This window comes from Hemibagrus wyckioides, linkage group LG16 (assembly GCF_019097595.1).
Source record: "Hemibagrus wyckioides isolate EC202008001 linkage group LG16, SWU_Hwy_1.0, whole genome shotgun sequence".
In the NCBI taxonomy this organism is placed as follows: domain Eukaryota; kingdom Metazoa; phylum Chordata; class Actinopteri; order Siluriformes; family Bagridae; genus Hemibagrus; species Hemibagrus wyckioides.
The window spans coordinates 7,703,195-7,723,916 of record NC_080725.1 but is presented as its reverse complement, the minus strand read 5'-3'; the positions used below and the strand labels follow the sequence as shown (position 1 = coordinate 7,723,916).

The 20,722-nt window shown below is 37.1% G+C and overlaps 2 protein-coding genes across 24 annotated transcripts in view; both read left to right on the top strand.

The window, feature by feature from the left end:
- The window catches only part of smyd4 (SET and MYND domain containing 4), a 28,771-nt gene extending 26,441 nt beyond the window's left edge, over positions 1–2,330 (top strand). For 5 of the 7 annotated variants that reach the window (XM_058411602.1, XM_058411601.1, XM_058411603.1 and 2 more), the window contains one exon: positions 1,307–2,330. In XM_058411602.1, coding sequence (XP_058267585.1) covers positions 1,307–1,335 — 29 coding nt within the window. In that variant the 3' untranslated portion in view covers positions 1,336–2,330. The remainder of the gene's footprint in view (positions 1–1,306) is intronic. The other 2 variants (XR_009206859.1, XR_009206857.1) reach the window with 1 other exon arrangement.
- A 3,437-nt stretch (positions 2,331–5,767) lies between these two features.
- Positions 5,768–20,722, top strand: part of LOC131366996 (cytochrome c oxidase assembly factor 4 homolog, mitochondrial) — a 28,992-nt gene continuing 14,037 nt past the window's right edge. For 6 of the 17 annotated variants that reach the window (XM_058412149.1, XM_058412142.1, XM_058412140.1 and 3 more), the window contains exons 1-5: positions 7,270–7,574; positions 9,879–12,854; positions 12,953–13,107; positions 15,243–15,323; positions 15,487–15,558. In XM_058412149.1, the coding sequence (XP_058268132.1) occupies positions 7,343–7,574; positions 9,879–10,144 (498 nt within the window). In that variant the 5' untranslated portion in view covers positions 7,270–7,342 and the 3' untranslated portion in view covers positions 10,145–12,854; positions 12,953–13,107; positions 15,243–15,323; positions 15,487–15,558. Of the gene's footprint in view, positions 6,063–7,269; positions 7,575–9,575; positions 9,757–9,878; positions 12,855–12,939; positions 13,108–15,242; positions 15,324–15,486; positions 15,559–16,540; positions 18,129–20,722 lie in introns of those variants that run through there. The other 11 variants (XM_058412150.1, XM_058412144.1, XM_058412148.1 and 8 more) reach the window with 9 other exon arrangements.

Genomic DNA, 20,722 nt, shown 5'->3' with positions numbered 1-20,722 from the left:
CACTTAACATCACTAAGGCTGGAGCAGTCTGCATTTAGAAAAGCAAACACGGAAGAGCATGATACAGAGAGACACAGCCCACAACACTCCAACACAGAAAAAGCATCTGCCCAATTAAAAATTGAGGTAATTCTATAATTTGGATGTGGTTTAGGTGATAACAAATCAGTTACTGACTGATTAATTAATTATTCATTATTAATTTTAAAGAATATGTAATGTATCACAATATGCTGTATATTGTATATGAAATTATCCATATTTTGATAAATTTTCTACATTATCCAGCGCTAGGGGTGAAACAACAACAAAAACAACATCAACAACAATAATAATGATGATGATGATGATGATGAGGTGATGGTGAAATCATACTATTGCATCACGTTGGTTCATGGCCCCAGTCACATTTTGTGGTCAGTTAACAATAATCTGTCTCAGGGTTCAAACCCTATTGAATTGATGAGAGCAGTGCAAAAAAGAAAAAAGGAGCTTGACATGTTGGTCCTCCTGCTTGTCTTGTCCATCTTTACAATAATATGGAAATTGTAAGGTGAAAAAGTATTGGAATATGAATTTCATAAATTTGAATTATATATACATTATATTAAATAACATTTTTAAGATGTTGAGGTTCTCTTTGGGAGTGACAAGTTTGGACAGGATTAGGAACGAGTACATCAGATGGACATGTTGGACGTTTGGGGGACAAAGTTAGGGAGGCCAGATTAAGATGGTTTGGACATGTTCAGAGGAGGGAGAGTGAGTATATTGGTAGGAGAATGTTGGACATGGAGCTGCCAGGCAGGAGGCAAAGAGGAAGGCCAAAGAGGAGGTATATGGATGTAATAAATGAGAATATGAAGCTAGTGGGTGCAAGTGTTGAGGATAGGGATAGGTGGAGAGAGATGATTCGCTGTGGCGAGCCCTGAAGGGAAAAGCCGAAAGTAGAAGAAGATTAAATAATATTTTTCCTATGGTGTTTTTAATACATTTACACACATACAAAACTTTGAGTGCTTAATATAATTTTTAAAATTTTGCTATATGAGAAAAACATAAAAACTTTAAATGCTAGAACATATTCCTGGTTATTTTAAAACAAATTATTAATTAACTCTCTTCTTTTCTCGTCTCGTCTCTTCTTGTCTCTTCTCGTCTCTTCTCAGGGTTCTGATATTTAAAAATCTTACATTTGTAAATATTGAATTTAGTGGGGTTTGTGTATATAATAAGAAAAATCCCAATATATCACTCATTGAATGTGTTATTTTAATTAGGTTTATAATTGCTTTTAATATTACAGAGGAGATGGACCATCTGCACTTTCTGTGATACCTTTAGCCCGACACATCCTCTCTCTCCACTGTGACCCTCTTTGTTGGGAGCTTCAGGAGCTTCAGGCTATGGAGGCCTGCCTATGTGACACAATGTGATGTCTAATCATGCCTCTGTTTTAGCAACGTAATATTTAAGATGGTGACATTATTGATATTTTAATGGGATTTTTTGATTTTCAATCAGGTCTAATCAACAGAAACTGTTTTATACACGTATTGTAATGATCTCACTGACTCCATTTAGGACATACATGAATAGGTGCTGCAGTGGGCTCTTTCTAAAATGGAAAGATCTGGAGTGATTATGTTTAATTAATTATCTTTAAGTGGTACAAATCTTAATTGTACCTTAATAAAAAAGCAAACCAAGACCTTGTACAAAATGGCATATGGCTCAGTATTTTTAATACATACCATTTTCATACAACCACCTTTCCCTTTCTTTTTTTTTCTTTTTAACATGTACTGCTGCTTAGGCTGGGAAATATTTGTGTAACTACTTTTTCAAACTTTTTTATATTATTTTGACAGTGTGTTAACACTAACAATTTAGAAGTTGAGTAATTATACCTTTATTTCATTATTTTCAAGAAAAAAACTTTTTAGTCCTTAAAGTTTTTTAATTAGACCTTCAAGTACTCATTACAAATCTCAAAGGACAATTTCTCCCATCTAGACAATTTCTCCCATCTAGGCTTAGCATCCAATTATCAGTACAGAAAAAAATTGTGCCAATTCAACTAAATCCTCCAATGAAATCCATGTCCACTCTTTTTTTTTTTTACAACAATCTAAATGTCAATACAATGCCATTCTCCTAAAAGTGTGTTTTCCAGAGTGAGATAGTGAATAACTGGAATATTTGAGATAATTTTGCATTTAAATTTTGGTTTAAAATGAGTTTCATGGCATAACTTTGCAGCTGTACATTGCACACTGTTGACATCTTTGTAGATTATGATTTTAAATAAACACCATATATAAAAAGTATGATTTTGTGATTTTGCCTTTATTTTAGAAGCATAAATGAATTTTGTTTTAATCACAATTTAAACAGAATTTTACATTTAAACCTGCATTCACGTTCATACACTCAGCCACTAGGCTTGTTCTGAGCTAATTTATGAACTGATGAAATGAACTGAATACACTAGATGCAGTAGTACAACTACATAAAAAAAAATTTGTTTTCTTTCAATCAGAATCCCTTCTAAAGTGACTGGTAATGGTTGACCATCAAAAGCAACATACTGGGAACAAGGTGTTATGGTATTTTTTTCACCCTGCCTGCATTGTTATGCAGGCTGCTATGTGCTGCTAGCAATTAACTCTTTGCAAAAAACTCTTCCTGAGTTTTATGTTAAATATGTTTTATCAGATTATTTGTAGGTAAATGAAGAGTTTCCTTCTTGATATTTTCACAGAGCACAGTTTGCACTCTGCTTTGTTTTAATTGCCATCATATATTATAAATTATAACATTGCCAGGAACATTAATTTCCTGAAGTTTTCTGAAGGAAGGACACCAGCTACGCAGCTGCAGACTACTCAGAGTGCCTATGCTGACCCATCCACCAGGGCCTACAATGGGCACGAGTGTCAATGCTGAACCATGGAGCAATGGAATCCTGAAATGGCAGCAGGATGCACTATTGGAAGAAGGTGAGTAAGCAGGGGCAGAGTGATGCTATAGTGGGACATATACCACCTACCTAAACATTATTGCAGACCACATACACCCCTTGATAACATCATGCAGGTGGTTTTAATGTTGTGGATGATTGATGTACACATAGTTTCAATATATTCATTATTGTATGCTAAGGTTAGGTTATAGCCTTAATAACAAGACATACTGGATTATAAGTATTTGATCTTAGATAAAGGTAGATAAAAGAGGTACAGCTCAAATATATTGTATTTGCCACTTTATGGATTTTGTGGGATTTGCATGGCCTTCTTTGACAAATGTTCACCCTGCCTGCTTGACACATGATTTTAAAAAAGCCAGTCATGGCTTCTCACAATATGTTTGACAGTGTTTGGCTCTTCTTTAAATTATAAGCTGTTTTTTCAGTGTTTGTAAACTTGGTTTTAGTTCACTGTGGTCCAACAAGAAATATCTGTTGGATGAACTGAAACTTGCTCCCTGTAGACTTGGGGTAGTAGAGATGTAATGCATATGTATGTCCAAATAAGGTGCACACAGCTTTTGGCAACTCCAAATATTCTCTATCACATTGTCTCTGTCAGTGATGATCTTAATAGAAGCTGGACTGAAATAGGGTGGAGATGAGAGCACAGCACTTTTGTGATCAATGAAGAGGATCCCAATGTCAAGGTGGTGCAATGAGTCATAATCAGAGACCAAACAACAAAAGAGAAAAATCATAACACTTCTCATTTAATAAGCATCAATAATTTAAAGAGAATTGTCAATTAATGAGAATCAGACACATGAGGGAAGGTCTGAAGTGATTGAAAAAAATGCTATAAAGTAGGAATGCTTAAAAAAACAGAAGTGTTAATAGGTTATGTTGAGCAATTAAGAAAATTGAAAGTAAATGAACAGAAGAGAAATCCAATAGCTACAGACCTGGGGATATTATGCTGTTTGGTTGTTTTTCAGGGGCAGGCTTGACCCCTTAATTCTGGTGAAAGGAATTTTTAATGCTTCAGCATACCAAGACATTTTGGACAGTTTCATGCTCCCAATTTTGTGGAAACAGTTTGGGGCTGACCCCTTCTATGAAACTGTCTTCCACAACTCACCTTAGGAGCAGAGTTTGGCTGTTTCTCACCCACATTTGAGCATCTGTTGATCAACAGATGATCATTATCACCTGCTTGGTACAATTGGTTAATCATACACCTGATCCTGAAATATGCCTGAATTAAACAAAGTATGCATTTGTAAGAATTGATGCTGGATTGAAGCCAAAATGGAGTCACACCAAATATTGATTTGCTTTAGATTTTTCTTCTGTTCACTCACTTTGCAGTTAATAAAAATAAACAATTAAAATATATTTTTGAAAGCATTCCTACTTTACAGCATTTCTTCACACTTACCTAAAACCATTGCACTGTACTGTACATACTATACAAATTTATTTTTGATTTGGCAAAACTAGTCGGCGACTGAATAGACAAATACAGTGTGAACTAGGCAATGATAAACTACCGACCCTGCGTGATGCAAATTACGTTAATGACCCACCTTTATCTGTTTCTGTGGTATTTTAGGGACCGTCGTCAAATTTCTGTATGAATGAAATGTGGTACTCGTTACTTACCTGGCTACATGCCCTAGTTATTCTAATTTCTTCTTAAATATATATATGACATGCGTCATTGCATACAGCGTTTGTTGATTAATAATAATTTATTAATAAAGCGTTTGTTTATTAATAATGAATTATTAATAAACTTATTAATAATAATTAAATTAATAGATAGTATTAATTATGTATCATGTGAAGTAATTTGTAATTATTTATTTAACTTTTAATAAAAAAAAATCACTATTCCTTCTAGGTCATGTGACCCAAAACTAGTACCAAAATAATCTAATTGGAAACCCCTACAAGGTACACCTCTTTGTATCCCAAGAAATGTCTTTATTGATTTTTACTGTAAATTTAACTAAAATTATATATATATATATATATATATATATATATATATATATATATATATATATATATAGATAGATAGATAGATAGATAGTGGGAATGGACACTTTGCAGCTTCAAACAGCCAGAAAAAATATGGAAATGCTGCTTGTGTGTTTAAGAAGATCATTGGGTAATAACAGTACAAAACTTTGTTTAACTGTGAGAAAAGATGACTTGTTTATTTAAATAAGAAAGGAATTAAACAAATGAAGAAAATAAATAAATATCAACGATCACATAATTTGGGATAGCAAGTGGTATACCTTGTAGGGATGACCAAGTAGATTATGTTGGTATTAGGTTGGGGTCACAGGGACACATGGCCTAGAAACTATTGAAGAAATAGAGATTTTTTTAAAATAAACATTTTAATAAAAATCAGTGAAGACAAGAGGTGTACCTTTTGAGGGTGTCCAATTAGATTATTTTGGTACTAGTTTTGGTTCACATGGTCACATGACCTAGAAGCTATTGAAGAAATAGTGACTTAATAAAATTAATATAAAATAAAATAAATAAAAAAACCCCACCGAAGACATTACTTTGGATACAAAGAGGTGTACCTTGTGAGGGTTTCCAACCTTATTAATACGTTAACAAAAGCAGTATGGAAAGACGCATGGCATATATATATAATTAAGAAGGAATTAGAAGAACTGGAGCATGTAGCCAGGTAAGTAACAATACCACATTTCGTTCATACAGTAATTTGTCGACGGTCCCTAAAATACCGCTTCCGAATGTCTGTTTAATGTCCGGATATAAAAATAACTTCACCGCGGTGTCATATGGATGTTTCTTTCTAACACAAACCATCTACGTAACTGTTGCAGATGCCACTAGCGAACGCTAACTATATAAGTGATTTTTTTCGATACATTTGGACAAAAGATTCATGGTATCACAAAAATAGCTTATTAGAAGCAGAATTAGTTTGGTCGGGCAGGGTGTGGGCATGCGCAAGAATGGTTCGTGACGTCACAGTGTTACGAAATTCCTGTGCAACCTCAAAATTGTACCCCTCAAACTGAAACTGGAAACAGAGGTAAATTAACGTCAAAATTATATATTATTCTATATTGTATATGTAGTGCTATATAATAATAAAATTATTCTGAGTGGAAAAAGTATTCGAAGTTTCGTCCCGAGATACAGTCTGAGATACGATCTGAGACGCTTAGTGGCGAATGAGTTTGTCCCCTTGCATACAGTCGGCAGTTTTTTTAGCTTATGGCACAATGAAACAATTGCAAATCCATTTATATAGCCAGTTAGCTGTTTTCCGAGATTCTTTTGAATGATTGAGTGAATGATTTGCTGTGCAAGAAAATAAACAGAAGATGTAATTTAACATGGCAACGAGAAAACTGAGGTTACGAAGTCGTATTGCGTGTGCACTATTCATTCGTGCTCTCCATTTTTATTTTAATGCCGTGCAGAAAAGCCTCGATAATATCTGTTTGGAAAGTAGATTTGTCGCTAGCTTTAAAAAATAGCTGTCTAACTATGGAGCGGTCTAAAAATAATCACATCTAGCAACAAAGTCTATGTGATAGCAACACATGGCCGATAAAGAACACAGAACAAAGAGCACAGTTCTTTAAAAGCCACAAATAGGAGGAACGTATAGGACGTGTGGAACACTGAGATAGTACATAAATGTAGTCATTTTCTTTGCTTGTGACATAATAATGATCAGGTTAATGTGAATTGCGTTAGTGGCATTCTTCTTCTACAACTTCTTCTTCTTCTTCTTCATCTTATTATTATTATTATTATTATTATTATTATTATTATTATTATTATTATTTGTAGTAGTAGTATTGGTGGTGTTTGCGTAACAAATCTACTAAGGCTTACCGTTATAGGTATTCTAGTGACGTCATGACGTCTTACGTGTTTTTTTTATTGCTATTAATGACATTCAATCTCACCTGTCTCACTGTATTATTCTGTCTCCAGTTATATTTTTATAAGAAATACTTTCTCACTTTATGTCTGTCTACCAATATCATCCATTCTCACTCTATCTGCCTATTTCAGTTTCTCTATATATCTCTCCATCTTTCATTTTGTCCTACTTTCTTTTGATCAGCATGTCATTCACATTGTTCATCTGTCATTCTGTCTGTAACAGCTTTTTTCTCTTCCATTTTTTAGTCGCACTTTCAATAACACACTTTCCATCCATCCTTCTGTCTTTCAAATGGTGTGCAGGCACACAGAATTCATTTTGGGCCACATTGCTTAAGTTAGGAAAATTGGCCCTGTAAATTTTTGACTGTGCCAATGGAAACTGTGGAGTTTGGAATCAGAATGTAGGTTATGCTTCAATTATTGTTCTGTCACAGAATTCAAAAGAATATGTATCTGGAACAGAGGTCTGTAAGAGGCTTCTTCATCCTTTTTTCACTTTTGTTTTCGGTACTTTGGCTTGCTGCTGATGAGGTGTCAAAAGAGAGGAAGAGAATTAATAATAATATATGGATATACCCAGGAGCTCAAATTATTCTTGCCATTCTTGACAAATGCTTTGAACCTTGGATCATGTCTAGAGGTAATGTTTATTAGTGTTGTGGGTTCCTCATATTTTGCCTCCATATAGGCCAGTACTATAATTGAGGTCTGTGTCTTGCTAATGAGAATTTTGTCTTTCATATATTTGATATATTGTGCAGCCCTAGTGCATAAAAATTATGATCTTGTAATGCATTACAATCTTTTTACAAACCTTTTTCTTGTGGCTCTTTTCGCTCTTTCTGTGGAAAATCTTGAAAAGTATTGTGGGTATTGAATTTTACATTTCCACTGTAAAGATTGCATTTTAATGTAGTATAAGTTCCTCTGTATAAATCATAACATGCTTAACAAAGAAAAATTTTACTTCCTGGTATGTCAGCTATTTGACTATGTTCTGTATAACTGATTGATTGAAATACAGTAATACCTTGACTTACGAGTTTAATTCGTTCTGTGACCGAGCTCGTAACTCAATTTGCTCGTATATCAAATCAAATTTCTCCATTAAAATGAATTGAAATGCTATTAATCCGTTCCAGCCCCCCAAAACCCACAACATTTTTTTGTCATGTGTTTTTAAATAAGATAAATGTGCTTTATAAATAACAAATAATGTATAAAAAATAATAATACATAATAAAAAAGAATGTAAAGAAATAAACTGATTTTATTAAGTGTATTTACGTTGAAGATCAATCTAGCCATGGGGTCACAGTCCAGTGACTTCTGTGCCGGTCCCAAGCCCGGATAAATAGAGAGGGTTGCGTCAGGAAGGGCATCCGGCGTAAAACATTGCCAAATTTAACCATGCGAATCGTCAGTGGAGATGGAAGGAGTACTTTGAGGAGCTGATGAATGAGGAAAATGAGAGGGAAAAAAGAGTAGAAAGGGTGAACTCTGTGGAACAGAAAGTAGATAAGATTAGAAAGGATGAAGTCAGGAAGGCTTTGAAGAGGATGAAAAGTGGAAAGGCAGTTGGTCCTGACGACATCCCGGTGGAGGTCTGGAAGTGTCTAGGAGAGGGGGCAGTGGAATTTTTAACTAGTCTGTTTAACAGGGTTTTAGAGAGTGAGAAGATGCCTGAGGAATGGAGAAGAAGTGTATTAGTGCTGATCTTTAAGAATAAGGGTAACGTGCAGAGTTGCAACAACTATAGGGGGATAAAGTTGATGAGCCATACAATGAAGCTATGGTAAAGAGTAGTGGAAGCTGGGTTAAGGAAGGTAGTGGAAATTTGTGAGCAGCAGTATGGCTTCATGCCCAGAAAGAGCACAACAGATGCAATTTTTGCTCTGAGAATGTTGATAGAGAAGTATAGGGATGGTCAGAGAGAGTTGCACTGTGTGTTTGTAGACTTGGAGAAAGCGTATGACAGGGTGCCAAGAGAAGAGCTGTGGTACTCTATGAGGAAGTCAGGAGTAGCAGAGAAGTATGTCAGAGTGGTGTAGGACATGTATGAGAGGAGCAGGACAGTGGTGAGGTGTGCTGTAGGGCAGACAGAGGAGTTCAAAGTGGAGGTGGGACTGCATCAGGGATCGGCTCTGAGCCCCTTCCTGTTTGCTGTGGTGATGGACCAGTTGTCAGAGGAGGTCAGACAGGAGTCTCCTTGGACAATGATGTTTGCAGATGACATTGTGATCTGTAGTGAGAGCAGGGAGCAGGTGGAGGAAAACCTGAGAGATGATTCGCTGTGGCGACCCCTGAAGGGAAAAGCCGAAAGAAGAAGAAGAAGATTTACGTTGAAGATCAGACGAAGATGCTAGCGGAGGCAGCTGAGTTTTTCATTTCGTGCTCTATCGCTTAACTTACTCACTACAGACTTAATGCTACAATTAATTGCTAAATTTAACTTACACACTATGCTACACTTTATCACTAAACTTAATTACTTCTTTTTTTTTTCACTTCACTTAATCATCTTCTTCACTGACTTTTGCCTTTTTCGCCACACTTTCCTCGCTTTCACTTGCAGGGCGTTTCAATAAAAACCTGTCCAAGGAGGTTTGTTTCTTCCTCACTTTCAAAATGTTTGAAAAATGAGTGATGAAGTGTCGTTACACAGCGCCAACGCACGACCTGGAGAGATAACCACGTGAACTGACCCCTCGCTGGGCTACCAAGTGGCGGGTGGTGTAAGCTCGCGCGCTCATAACTCAGATCTCGGCTCGTATCTTAAAGCAAAAAATCGACCGAGCGACGGCTCGTATCTCGGAAAACTCGTAAGTTGAGTCACTCGTAAGTCAAGGTTTCACTGTAATAGATTGTGCTGGTAGCTGGGTATTGCCAAATCTAGCCATATCAGTTTTAAAGTCAACATATTGCTCTCCTGTTTCTAATCCAGATTTAAACAGAATGACATCCCGTTCTTCACCCTTGCCTCATGACCGGAGCAGACCTGAGGAGGAAAATGATCTGGTAGATCAGTTGATATCTAGGACGGGCTGTTCTGCACTACATTATGCAATCCAGGAGTGCATGGCAGAGCATGAAGACTGGAGGAAATGCAAGACACAGGTTCAGGAATTCAGAGAGTGCATGATGCCTTTCCAGAAAGCTCGAATGGAGCAGCTCGTAAAACGTAAAGATTCAGCCACAGAGAATGTTTGATGAAACTTTCCTGTTAAACCCATATCTACAAAAGAAGAAAAAGTTTTGTGACTTTGGAGTACCTTTATTGCAAATAAAATTACACAGGAACTGGGTTAATATCATTAAACGGACTGACTCCAAATATTTTAGGAGCACCGATTGATTTTGTTGTTTCATGAGGATTGTCCTCATGAAATTAAGTATTTATCAATTTCACATGACAAAAGTTAAGCTGAAAATTCACCCATATAACATTGCTTACAGAATGCAGGATTTGAATAAGTTGTATATAAATGCACTGCTGAACTCAAATATTTCTTCCTAATTTTACTGCTCAGATTCAAACATTCCATGCTCTTATTTGAGATTTGAGATATATGGTGTTAATTATCCATTTAATACCCACTACACGTACTTATTTTATTTCTAAAGAATTGGCAAGATACTGGTGTACTTACTTTGAATATGATAGGTATGGCAGGAACTTGAGACTGGCATCACTGGTGGGAATATCTCCATTTCCCTGCCTGATATACCATATAATAAATTTCAATCATGGAAGAAAGCTACTGAAGAAAAACTATTTCTGACATTCATGCTGCTGTGACCATGACTCTGTTTGGAACAATTGTAAATTCACAATAATGATTCAATATAAATCCTATCCCAGCATAACAAGAAAACAGTATTTTCTTTAAAGTGAAAAAAAATTGTCCTGACATTCTTAATGTATTAATAGCTGCATCTCTATGAAATGAGATACACTTTGGACAATAATATTAACAAATGACAATAAAATGTTTTTGCATTTACTTTTTACTACATACACTGATCAGCCATAACATTGAAACCATCTACCAGTATTGTGTAGGTCCCCCTTGTGCTGTGCTCCAAAACAGTTCTGACATGGCTAGGCAAGACCTCTGAATGTGTGCTGTGGTATTTGGCACCAAGACATTAACAGCAGATTCTTTAAGGTTCTTTAATTGCTAGATGGGGCCTCCATGGATCGGATTTGTTTGTCCAGCTTGGCAAAAATTTAAACTTTTTGTGTTGTTCTTCCATTCACACAATGTTTTTAGTCTGGCAGGGCATATTATCCTGCTTATAGAAGCCACTGCCATTAGGGAAACATTTTTTTCATGATGGAGTGTTCTTGGTCTGCAACCTTGTTTAGGTATGTGGTATGTGTTAAAGTAACCTCCATATGAATTGCAAGACCAAAGCTTTCTCAGCAGATCCTTGCCCAAGAGCATCACACTGCCTCACTACAGGCTTACCTTCTTTCCATAGTACATCCTGGTGAGCGTTTCCCCATGTAAGCGGTGCACATTCACCCAATCATCCACATGATAAAAGAGAGTGTGATTCACCAGAATCCATTACATTGCTGCAGTTTCAGGTTTATTGTCAAAATCATAAAGAGTGCTTAAGCATGTATGCAACAAAGATGTAAACTGTGCATTCATAAAGTGGTATAGTGGGAGATACTGCAGATATTCAGTACTATAAATTATTAACATAATTTGGAAAATAATGCTATGCAGTACAAGGATATTCAGAGAATAGGTACTTTTGGTGGATGGGGTAGACTCTCTGACTGATCTTTGGTTACGTAGCCCCATACACAGCAAGCCACAGTGCACAATCATAGCCAGCATTAACTTTTTCAGCTATTTGTGCTACAGTAGATCTTCTGTGGGATTGGACAGACGGGTTAGCCACTGCTCCCCACAAATCAAAGAGCCCTGGCCACCCATTAACGGTGGCAATTTAGATTAATCCCAGCAACAAAAACCTTTGATTCTGTTCACCAAAAATTTTCATTTGGATTTGTTCAGTGACCTATAACATCATGTTAAATTACATCAGTACACCGGTAGATGGCGCCAGTAAATGTTTTTAGATATTACGAGTAAGACATTGTTTCATTCACTCAGTATGTTTATTTACAAAAAGCCAAGTTTCCATACAAAACTTTAATTATTATAATTGATTAAAATTGGCATATCTAATTGACAAAGAAAAGCTCTGGTAAATTTGTTTCGACTAAAGTTATTTCAGTCAGTGCAGTTTAATTTAGAGATAGTGATCATGAATGAGGATACAAATATAATTTGAAATATATATACATACATAGTTTCAGTGCCACAGTAATTCAGATCCATGCTTGTTAACTTAATTTGTTTATTTCTTTCATAAATGACAATTACCTGCTTGTTTATTTCATTCGTGAACAGCAAGTACTAGTTTGATCAGAATCAATAGGTCTACCACAGTCCTGCACGTTCAAAATAAGTGGCGTATTTGTTCAATATGTGCAAACACTGACATGCTCCAACACAGCCCACACTCCAATGCAGTCTTTACAAAGCAGAAAATAGTTGCTAAAGCAGTTACATGTTTTACATGGCCATAACTTGTAAACGGAAAAAAAAAACGGAAGAAACAAAAATTATTTGTTCACTTAAATTTCAATTAAATTTATTTGTATAGCACTTTAAACAGTGGAAATTGTCTTAAAGCAGATTTACAGAAGTATAGAAACATAGAATAAAAATAAAAATGAAGTTTAAAGTTATGTTACTATTTATCCCTAACATTTATCCCTAATCAGCAAGCCTGAGGCGAGGTGCCAAGGAAAACTTCCTGAGATTATATGAGGAAGAAACCTTGAGAGGAAGCATGCTCAGGAAGGAACCCATCCTCATTTGGGTGACACTAGACAGTAAGTGATGTAAATGTAAATAATGTTATTTCTTCAACAGTTTATAGTCATGAGGAATAGTGCAACCATTCAAACTAATTTTCAGCGTAATTTCTGAGTTCATTATAGACTTAGCACTAATTCCTTCCTGCCGAAAGCTGACAACAGTCCCCTGGGTCATGGGCTGACCATGCAGATCTATCCCCAGCAGCAGTGAGCACCACCAAGTGACAAGACTCCAACCAGGGGTAGAGTGTCGGGATGGATCAGACAGGTCAGTAAAGAAGAAGCGGTCACACTTAGAAACACATAACGCTGGGAGCTTGGGAAGGGAGTAAATCATTCAAAAGTGCTGATCAGAAATGGAAACATTATCTACATTATCATCTATCAAATGTTTTGGTTTTAAATTAATAGTCTGAATTTTCTGCCTGATATTATAAATTTTTCCATTGAAATAATGCATTAAGCCATTGCTGCTGCATACAGATGGTGTGCACTTTTCTACAGTGGTTTTTATTCCTAGTTGATTTTGCTACTGTACTAAATAAAAATTTAGGATTATTTTTATCAGCTTTGATTAGGCGGGAGAGAAACGCTGATCTAACAGCACTAAGAGATTTTTGGTGGCTCGGAAGGCTTTCTTTCCATGATAACTGAAATGCTGATAATTTAGTTTGATGTCATTTATGTTGTGATTTCCTAGTTGCTTGTTTTAAGGTTCATGTGTGGTCATTGTCCCAGGGTGCTAGTTTCTTCTTTTTAATTATTTTCCATTTAAGTAAAGCTACAATGTCAAGGATGTAGCGAATAACTCCATGTAATTACTCGCCTGATCAAGTTCTGTGGGGCCAGTTGATAATCCAATCGTGGATGATAATTCTGGGAGACTATCGGTAAATCTCCCTGCAGGTGACATGGCAAATTGCATATATCGTGTCTAAGACACATTTTAAATGAAATGAGATAATGGTCTGAGATAGCTTCCGACTGTGAAAGTGTGACTGAATGTTAGTATAAGATCCAGAATGTGACCTCCATTATGAGTGGGCCCTATTACGTTCTGAACACTTACTGATTCTAAGATGGAACAACTGCTGTTCTCACAGGATCTTCTGACTTATTAAATTGAATATTGAAGTCTCCCACAATTAATGTTTTGTCTAAAGAAACAGCTAGGTTTGAAATGAAATCTGCAAATTCACACAAGAATTCAGAAAATGGCCCTAGATGTCTATAAATAACAAATAATGGAATCGACTCAGTAGACTTATTTTTTTGTGGCTACATGTGTTAAGTTAGTATAAAGAACTTCAAACGTTAAATTTATGTCTAGATTTTTGCATGGCGCCTAGCTTATCATCATGAATAACTGTGACACCTCCTCCCCTGTAACTATAACAATAACTGGGCAGACAATGCTACATACTCGTTTGGGTTAATCCATGTTTCTGTTAAGCATAGGACACTAAAATTCTTATCAGTAATCATTTTATTAATAAAACGTGCTTTAGATGCAAGAGATCTATTTAACAGTCCTAGCTTCAGATCAAAGTTGCTGGCTGTGCATTCACTATGATCTAATTTTATGCTAATCAGGTAACTAAACAGATTTTCTGATTGTTTATACATTTTTGTTTAGCTCGGGGAACAGACACAGCCTCTATGTTGTGAACCCTGGGTGATGACTCATTGCAGCTAGCAGACGGTTGGATTAAGGTGCTTGTCTGCTCCCTGGCCCTAGCTCTGGATTGTCATGATGGTTATAAGACTATGAACTATCTTGCAATGATTTGTTCAAATATACAAATTTGCCTAACCACTGCATACAAAGAACACCCAACAAAAGTCCTGCCATTTTAGAGATGCCCTAATCCAGCATTCTAGCCATCACAATTTGGCCCTTGTCAAAGTTGCTTAGATCCCCACACTTGCTCATTATTCTCACTTCTAAAACATCTAACTTTGTTCACTTGCTGAACTGACTGTTCACTTGCTGCTTTTGTAAAGCTGCTTTGTGACTATCCCAGTTTTTAAAATTACAAATAAAACTGAACTGACATTAAATATGTCATACCACAGTATATTATGTCACAATCAATTAAAAAGGTTTTTTTAATTAAAGTGTGCCATTTTGGTACCAAATTATGTATACATTGAAAATTGCTAATACAGTGTAGGTTATAATCATAATACTTGTATCAAACATGATGAAACTTTCTTTATGACTGTTTAATAATGATATTACTAATCTTCTAGTAATCTATTCATATATTAACAAATTCCACTTATATATTCACATCCATCCATTCATTTATATCTATTCATTTATAGTGACCATATACAAAAAAATGTTGTATACATTTGTCTGATAGCCTGTGGTCACATTGTGGCCCTATATTTTTCCAGATCTCAGTGAAGAGTAGGGAGCCATTTATGGTGCAGCACACTACTCGGACATGCAGGAGAAAATACAGTCTGGTTTATAAGGTTACTTGAATACATTTTTCTATTTTGAACTATGCAGTTAACATTAATGTTATCACTATGATGACCGGACAAACAAATGGCCTTTTGCTACATTACACAATGAGAATTATTTCACAGTGATTATCCACAAGGACATAATTGTTTGTGCTTTTATCTCTTTCAGTAGGTTCTGCCATATCTGCAAGCGGCTGTACCAGAAAGTGGTAGTGGCATCAAAGCAGGACATTTCATTGAGGTTAGTGGGAGTTTCTACTTCACTGATTAAGATACATAGCCATGCTACTGTTGGTAAAACGGCAGAAATCTAAGAGGAAATGTGATAGAAGAAGGGGAAAGGCTGGCAAGAAGCTTGTTTAGCCAAACAGCACAAATGTTCACTTGAACAGGCAAAGGAAAAAATAGAATTGCCCGAGTTCATTAGACCCTAAACCCTCTTCAGTATCTTGTTGTTGTTGGTCACTGGTAGTTTCTTTCTTTTTTCTGGACATTCCAAATTATATTGGCTAATATTTGGCCAATATTTGTGCAATGGCTCTGATCGACTTTCCCTCTTTTCTCAGCTTCAGAATGACTTCCTATCCTCTTATAGATAGCTTTCTGGTCTTCATGTTGGTTTATCCATTTTAACAACAAATGCAGTCTTTACAGTGAAAACAGAGGGTTTAAAACAAGAAGTCATGTGTCCCAGAATTTTTGATCACTTAAAAAAAAAAAACAGGCAATGCACAAACAAAAAGTGCCATGTTCTACAACCCTCCACAAAAATTATGAAACCATCACACTTTTTTTTTTTTTAACCTCATAGCAAATAAACAAATTTTAAAAAAATTATTTTTGTTAATAGCATATATTTTCAAGATTTGAAGTTAAAGAAAAATATTTTGGAATCACTCAGTAGTGAGGAAAAAATTAAACCTCTTTGTAATTTACTGTTTCTTAGACGGATAATGGCAGTAACAACCGAACCCCTTCAACCTTGTGCAACAGTTATGTTCATACCTACATAGGAATAACATTCATGAAATGTATCAGTCAGGTTTTCAGCCTTATCATAGCACAGAGACAGCACTGGCTTATTGTAATGCCTTACTATCTGGATGTTCCAGTACACATCACACCTATCTTATCTCTCTCTCTCTCTCTCTCATCTCTATTAAGCTACACTTGTTACACCTGAGTGTACACCTGAGTTCTATGTGAATGTTTCTTCTCTTCAGACCTGCCTGATCCATCCTTATGCCTTACTTCTGGTTGGAGTCTTGATGCTTAGTGGTGTTTACTGCTGCTTGGGATGGCTCAACATAGACAGCCTGGAGGCCCATGGGACCTCTGTGGATCTTTGAACTGCTGCAGTGGTCTGTTTTGCGCTTGGGTCTTCATCAATGAACATTTGGAGACTTTTTTAGCAGTTAAGTCTATAATAAACTCAGAAATTATGCTGACATATAAGTTGCTCACTTTCTATTTCCAAGTTATGGTTGAAACAGCTTTGTGAAAAGTGACATTTCTGGTGTGTATACTGCCATTCTGAAGCTGACACGTCCACATTATTTTATTGACAAGAGTCCGGTCTTTTTTTTGGCCCAGTATACTTGCTTATTACTGTCTGTTTTACCTCAACATGCTGGATCAGTAATCATTTAGGGAGCTCTAATTAGGGACATCAGCATCAGCAAGAGCTTGCTGTTCAGCTAACATTTTCTAAAGGCTGATTAACATCTGTTATTGCAGAAGTAACAATAACACTGCTGTACATAATATTGCCATCTACACAAAATATTGCCATCTACACAACATAATGTGAGAAATATCAGAGTTCAAAAGAGGACAAATCGTTGGAGTCATCAGAACAGCAAGTCTTTCTGTTGTATCAAGAGCCATGGTATCCAGTGTAATGTTGGCATAACACCACATATAACGAACCACATCCAACAGAAGTAACTGTTAATGCAAGAGGAAGCTGTCTGACAGGGATGTCCAAGTAGGTGGTTGGGCTGATACAGCCAAACCCTTGGTCACTTGTGCTAATGCCAAATGACAGTTTCAATGGTGCTAGCAAATCTTGGACAGAGTGAAACATGTATTGTTTTCTGATGTGTCTACCTACAGAGTACCAGTGGGAAGAAGCCCCAAAGAAGCTTATTATCCAGACTGTTGTGTGTTTAGAGTCAAGCAGGTCAATGATGGTTTGGGCTGCAAAATCTTGGCATTCCCTAAGTCCACTACTTGTGCAAGATGGGCACATCACTGCTAAGGATTACTGAACCATTCTAAAGGACCATGTGCACCTAATGGTTTAAACAATGTACCCTGTAGGTGGTGCAGTGTATAAGGATGATATTGCAGCAATACACACAGCAAGACTGGTTACAGAGTGGTTTAATGAAGATGAAAGTAAAGTTCTCCCATGTCCTGCACAGTCACCAAATCTGAATAGTATTGAGCAACTTTAGGGTGTTTTGGGGGAGCAAGTCAGGAAACGTTTACCTCCAGCAGCATCATGTAGTGACCTGGCCACTCTTTTTTAATAGGAATGGCTCAGAATCCCCTCAGAAAAACTTTAAAGGACCTGTATCTGTCAAAAAACCTGATACCGTATGGGCTGCAAAATTCTATTCAGTTCAATTTGAAAAGGCTGACCCATCATTTTTTGGGTGACACCAGAGAATGTGAATGTGACTAATTCCTTCCTGCTGAAGCCATCAAATTTTCACTGATGGATCCAGTGCAAAATTGTAGGGCAATAGATGAATCAGGCAGGTCTGAAGAGAAGACACAGCAGTCACACAGCAGTCACACTGGAAACTTGGAATTTTATATATATATATATATATATATATATATATACACTATATTGCCAAAAGTATTCGCTCACCTGCCTTGACTCGTATATGAACTTAAGTGACATCCCATTCCTAATCCATAGTGTTCAATATGACGTCGGTCCACCCTTTGCAGCTATAACAGCTTCAACTCTTCTGGGAAGAGTTGACAAGTCCAGACAAGTGCGCAGAGAGCTTCATGGAATGGGTTTCCATGGCCGAGCAGCTGCATCCAAGCCATACATCACCAAGTGCAATGCAAAGCGTCGGATGCAGTGGTGTAAAGCACCACTTTAGAGCAGTGGAGACGAGTTCTCTGGAGTGACCAATCGCGCTTCTCCATCTGGCAATCTGATGGACGAGTCTGGGTTTGGCGGTTGCCAGGAGAACGGTACTTGTCTGACTGCATTGTGCCAAGTGTAAAGTTTGGTGGAGGGGGGATTATGGTGTGGGGTTGTTTTTCAGGAGCTGGGCTTGGCCCCTTAGTTCCAGTGAAAGGAACTCTGAATGCTTCAGCATACCAAGACATTTTGGACAATTCCATGCTCCCAACTTTGTGGGAACAGTTTGGAGCTGGCCCCTTCCTCTTCCAACATAACTGTGCACCAGTGCACAAAGCAAGGTCCATAAAGACAGGGATGACAGAGTCTGGTGTGGATGAACTTGACTGGCCTGCACAGAGTCCTGACCTCAACCCGATAGAACACTTTTGGGATGAATTAGAGCAGAGACTGAGAGCCAGACCTTCTCGTCCAACATCAGTGTGTGACCTCACAAATGCGCTTCTGGAAGAATGGTCAAAAATTCCCATAAACACACTCCTAAACCTTGTGGACAGCCTTCCCAGAAGAGTTGAAGCTGTTATAGCTGCAAAGGGTGGAACAACGTCATATTGAACCCTGTGGATTAGGAATGGGATGTCACTTAAGTTCATATGCGAGTCAAGGCAGGTGAGCAAATACTTTTGGCAATATAGTGTATATATATATATATGTATATATATATATATATATATATATATATATATATACATATGTACTTCTCAAAAAAATTAAAGGATCAATTCAGAGTATCATAGCATCAAGTCATTTAAACTCCTGGGATACTGATCTGGTCATTTAAGTAGCAGAGGGGGTGGTTATTATCATCTGCTTTGGTGTTATTGAAATTAAAAACAACAGGTGCACTAGATTGGCAGACAACCCTCAAAACAGGAATGGTTTTACAGGTGAAGGCCACTGACTTTTTTTTCCCCTACTCATCTTTTCTGACTGTTTTTCACTAGTTTTGCATTTGGCTGAGGTCAGTGTCACTACTGGTAGCATGAGGCGATACCTGGACCCTACAAAGGTTGCACAGGCAGTCCAACTCCTCCAGGATGGCATATCAATAAGTACCATTGCCAGAAGGTTTGCTGTGTTTCCCAGCACAGTCTCAAGAGCATGGAGGAGATTCCAGGTGACAAGCAGTTACTCTAGGAGAGCTGGGCAGGGCCGTAGAAGGTCCTTAACCCATCAGCAGGACCGGTATCTGCTCCTCTGTGCAAGGAGGAACAGGATGAGCATCCTTTTGAAAGTGTTCCTTTAATTTTTTTGAGCAGTGTATACAAAGAAAATTATCAACCTACAGAAGGCTGAATTCAAAAATACCCTGAAAATCAAAGTGAAAAAATGAAGCAGCAGACTAGTCCATTTTGCTGATATTTCATTGCAGCAACTCAAAATGGTACTTAGCATGACAGCCTAACCGAGCCAGAGGAGATTTATGCTGGGAGTGCCAGAAGGTGACACAGAAATAAGGGCTTCCTTGGGTCATAAAACATCCAGCCAATCCACCATCAACAAACCTGAACAATGTGCAAGCGTTGGGGGTTGGGGTGGTGGTGACAGCATCCCACATCCCAGTCCACCAAACAGTCTATGCCATGAACCTTCCAGATCCTTTACCTAAAAAATTATTCATAAACAGCTTGTCTAAACAAATGCTTTTTTAGCTTGGACTTAAACATTGAGACTGTGTCTGAATCCCAAACAATAATTGGAAAGCTGTTCCATAACCGTGAAGCTTTGTAAGAAAAAGCTCTGCCCCCTGCTGTAGCCTTTACTACTTGAGGTACTACCTAATAACCTGCACTTTTTGATCAAAGTAGGCATAAAAGGTGGATCATGAAAAAACAAAAGATCTCTAATGTACTGCAGCATGAGACCATTCAGTGCTTTATGGGTAAGTAGCAATATTTTATAATCAATGCGAACTTTGACTGGGAGCCAATGCAGTGTGAATATGAAGATTGGAATGATATGTTCAAATCTTCTGGTTGTAATTGGGACTCTAGTTGCTGCATTCTGGACTAACTGGAGCTTACTTATGCACCTACTGGAACATCCAGACAGTAAGGTATTACAATAATCCCACCTTGAGGTAACAAAAGCATGAACTAGTATTTCTTCATCATGTAGCGACATTATATTTCTTATCTTATCTAACCCTAACGCTCATGTGTTTGGCCCACCCTATACTTAATTTCTTCCCGCCTTAACACACTTGCTCCTAATGCCAAGTTCACACTGCACGATT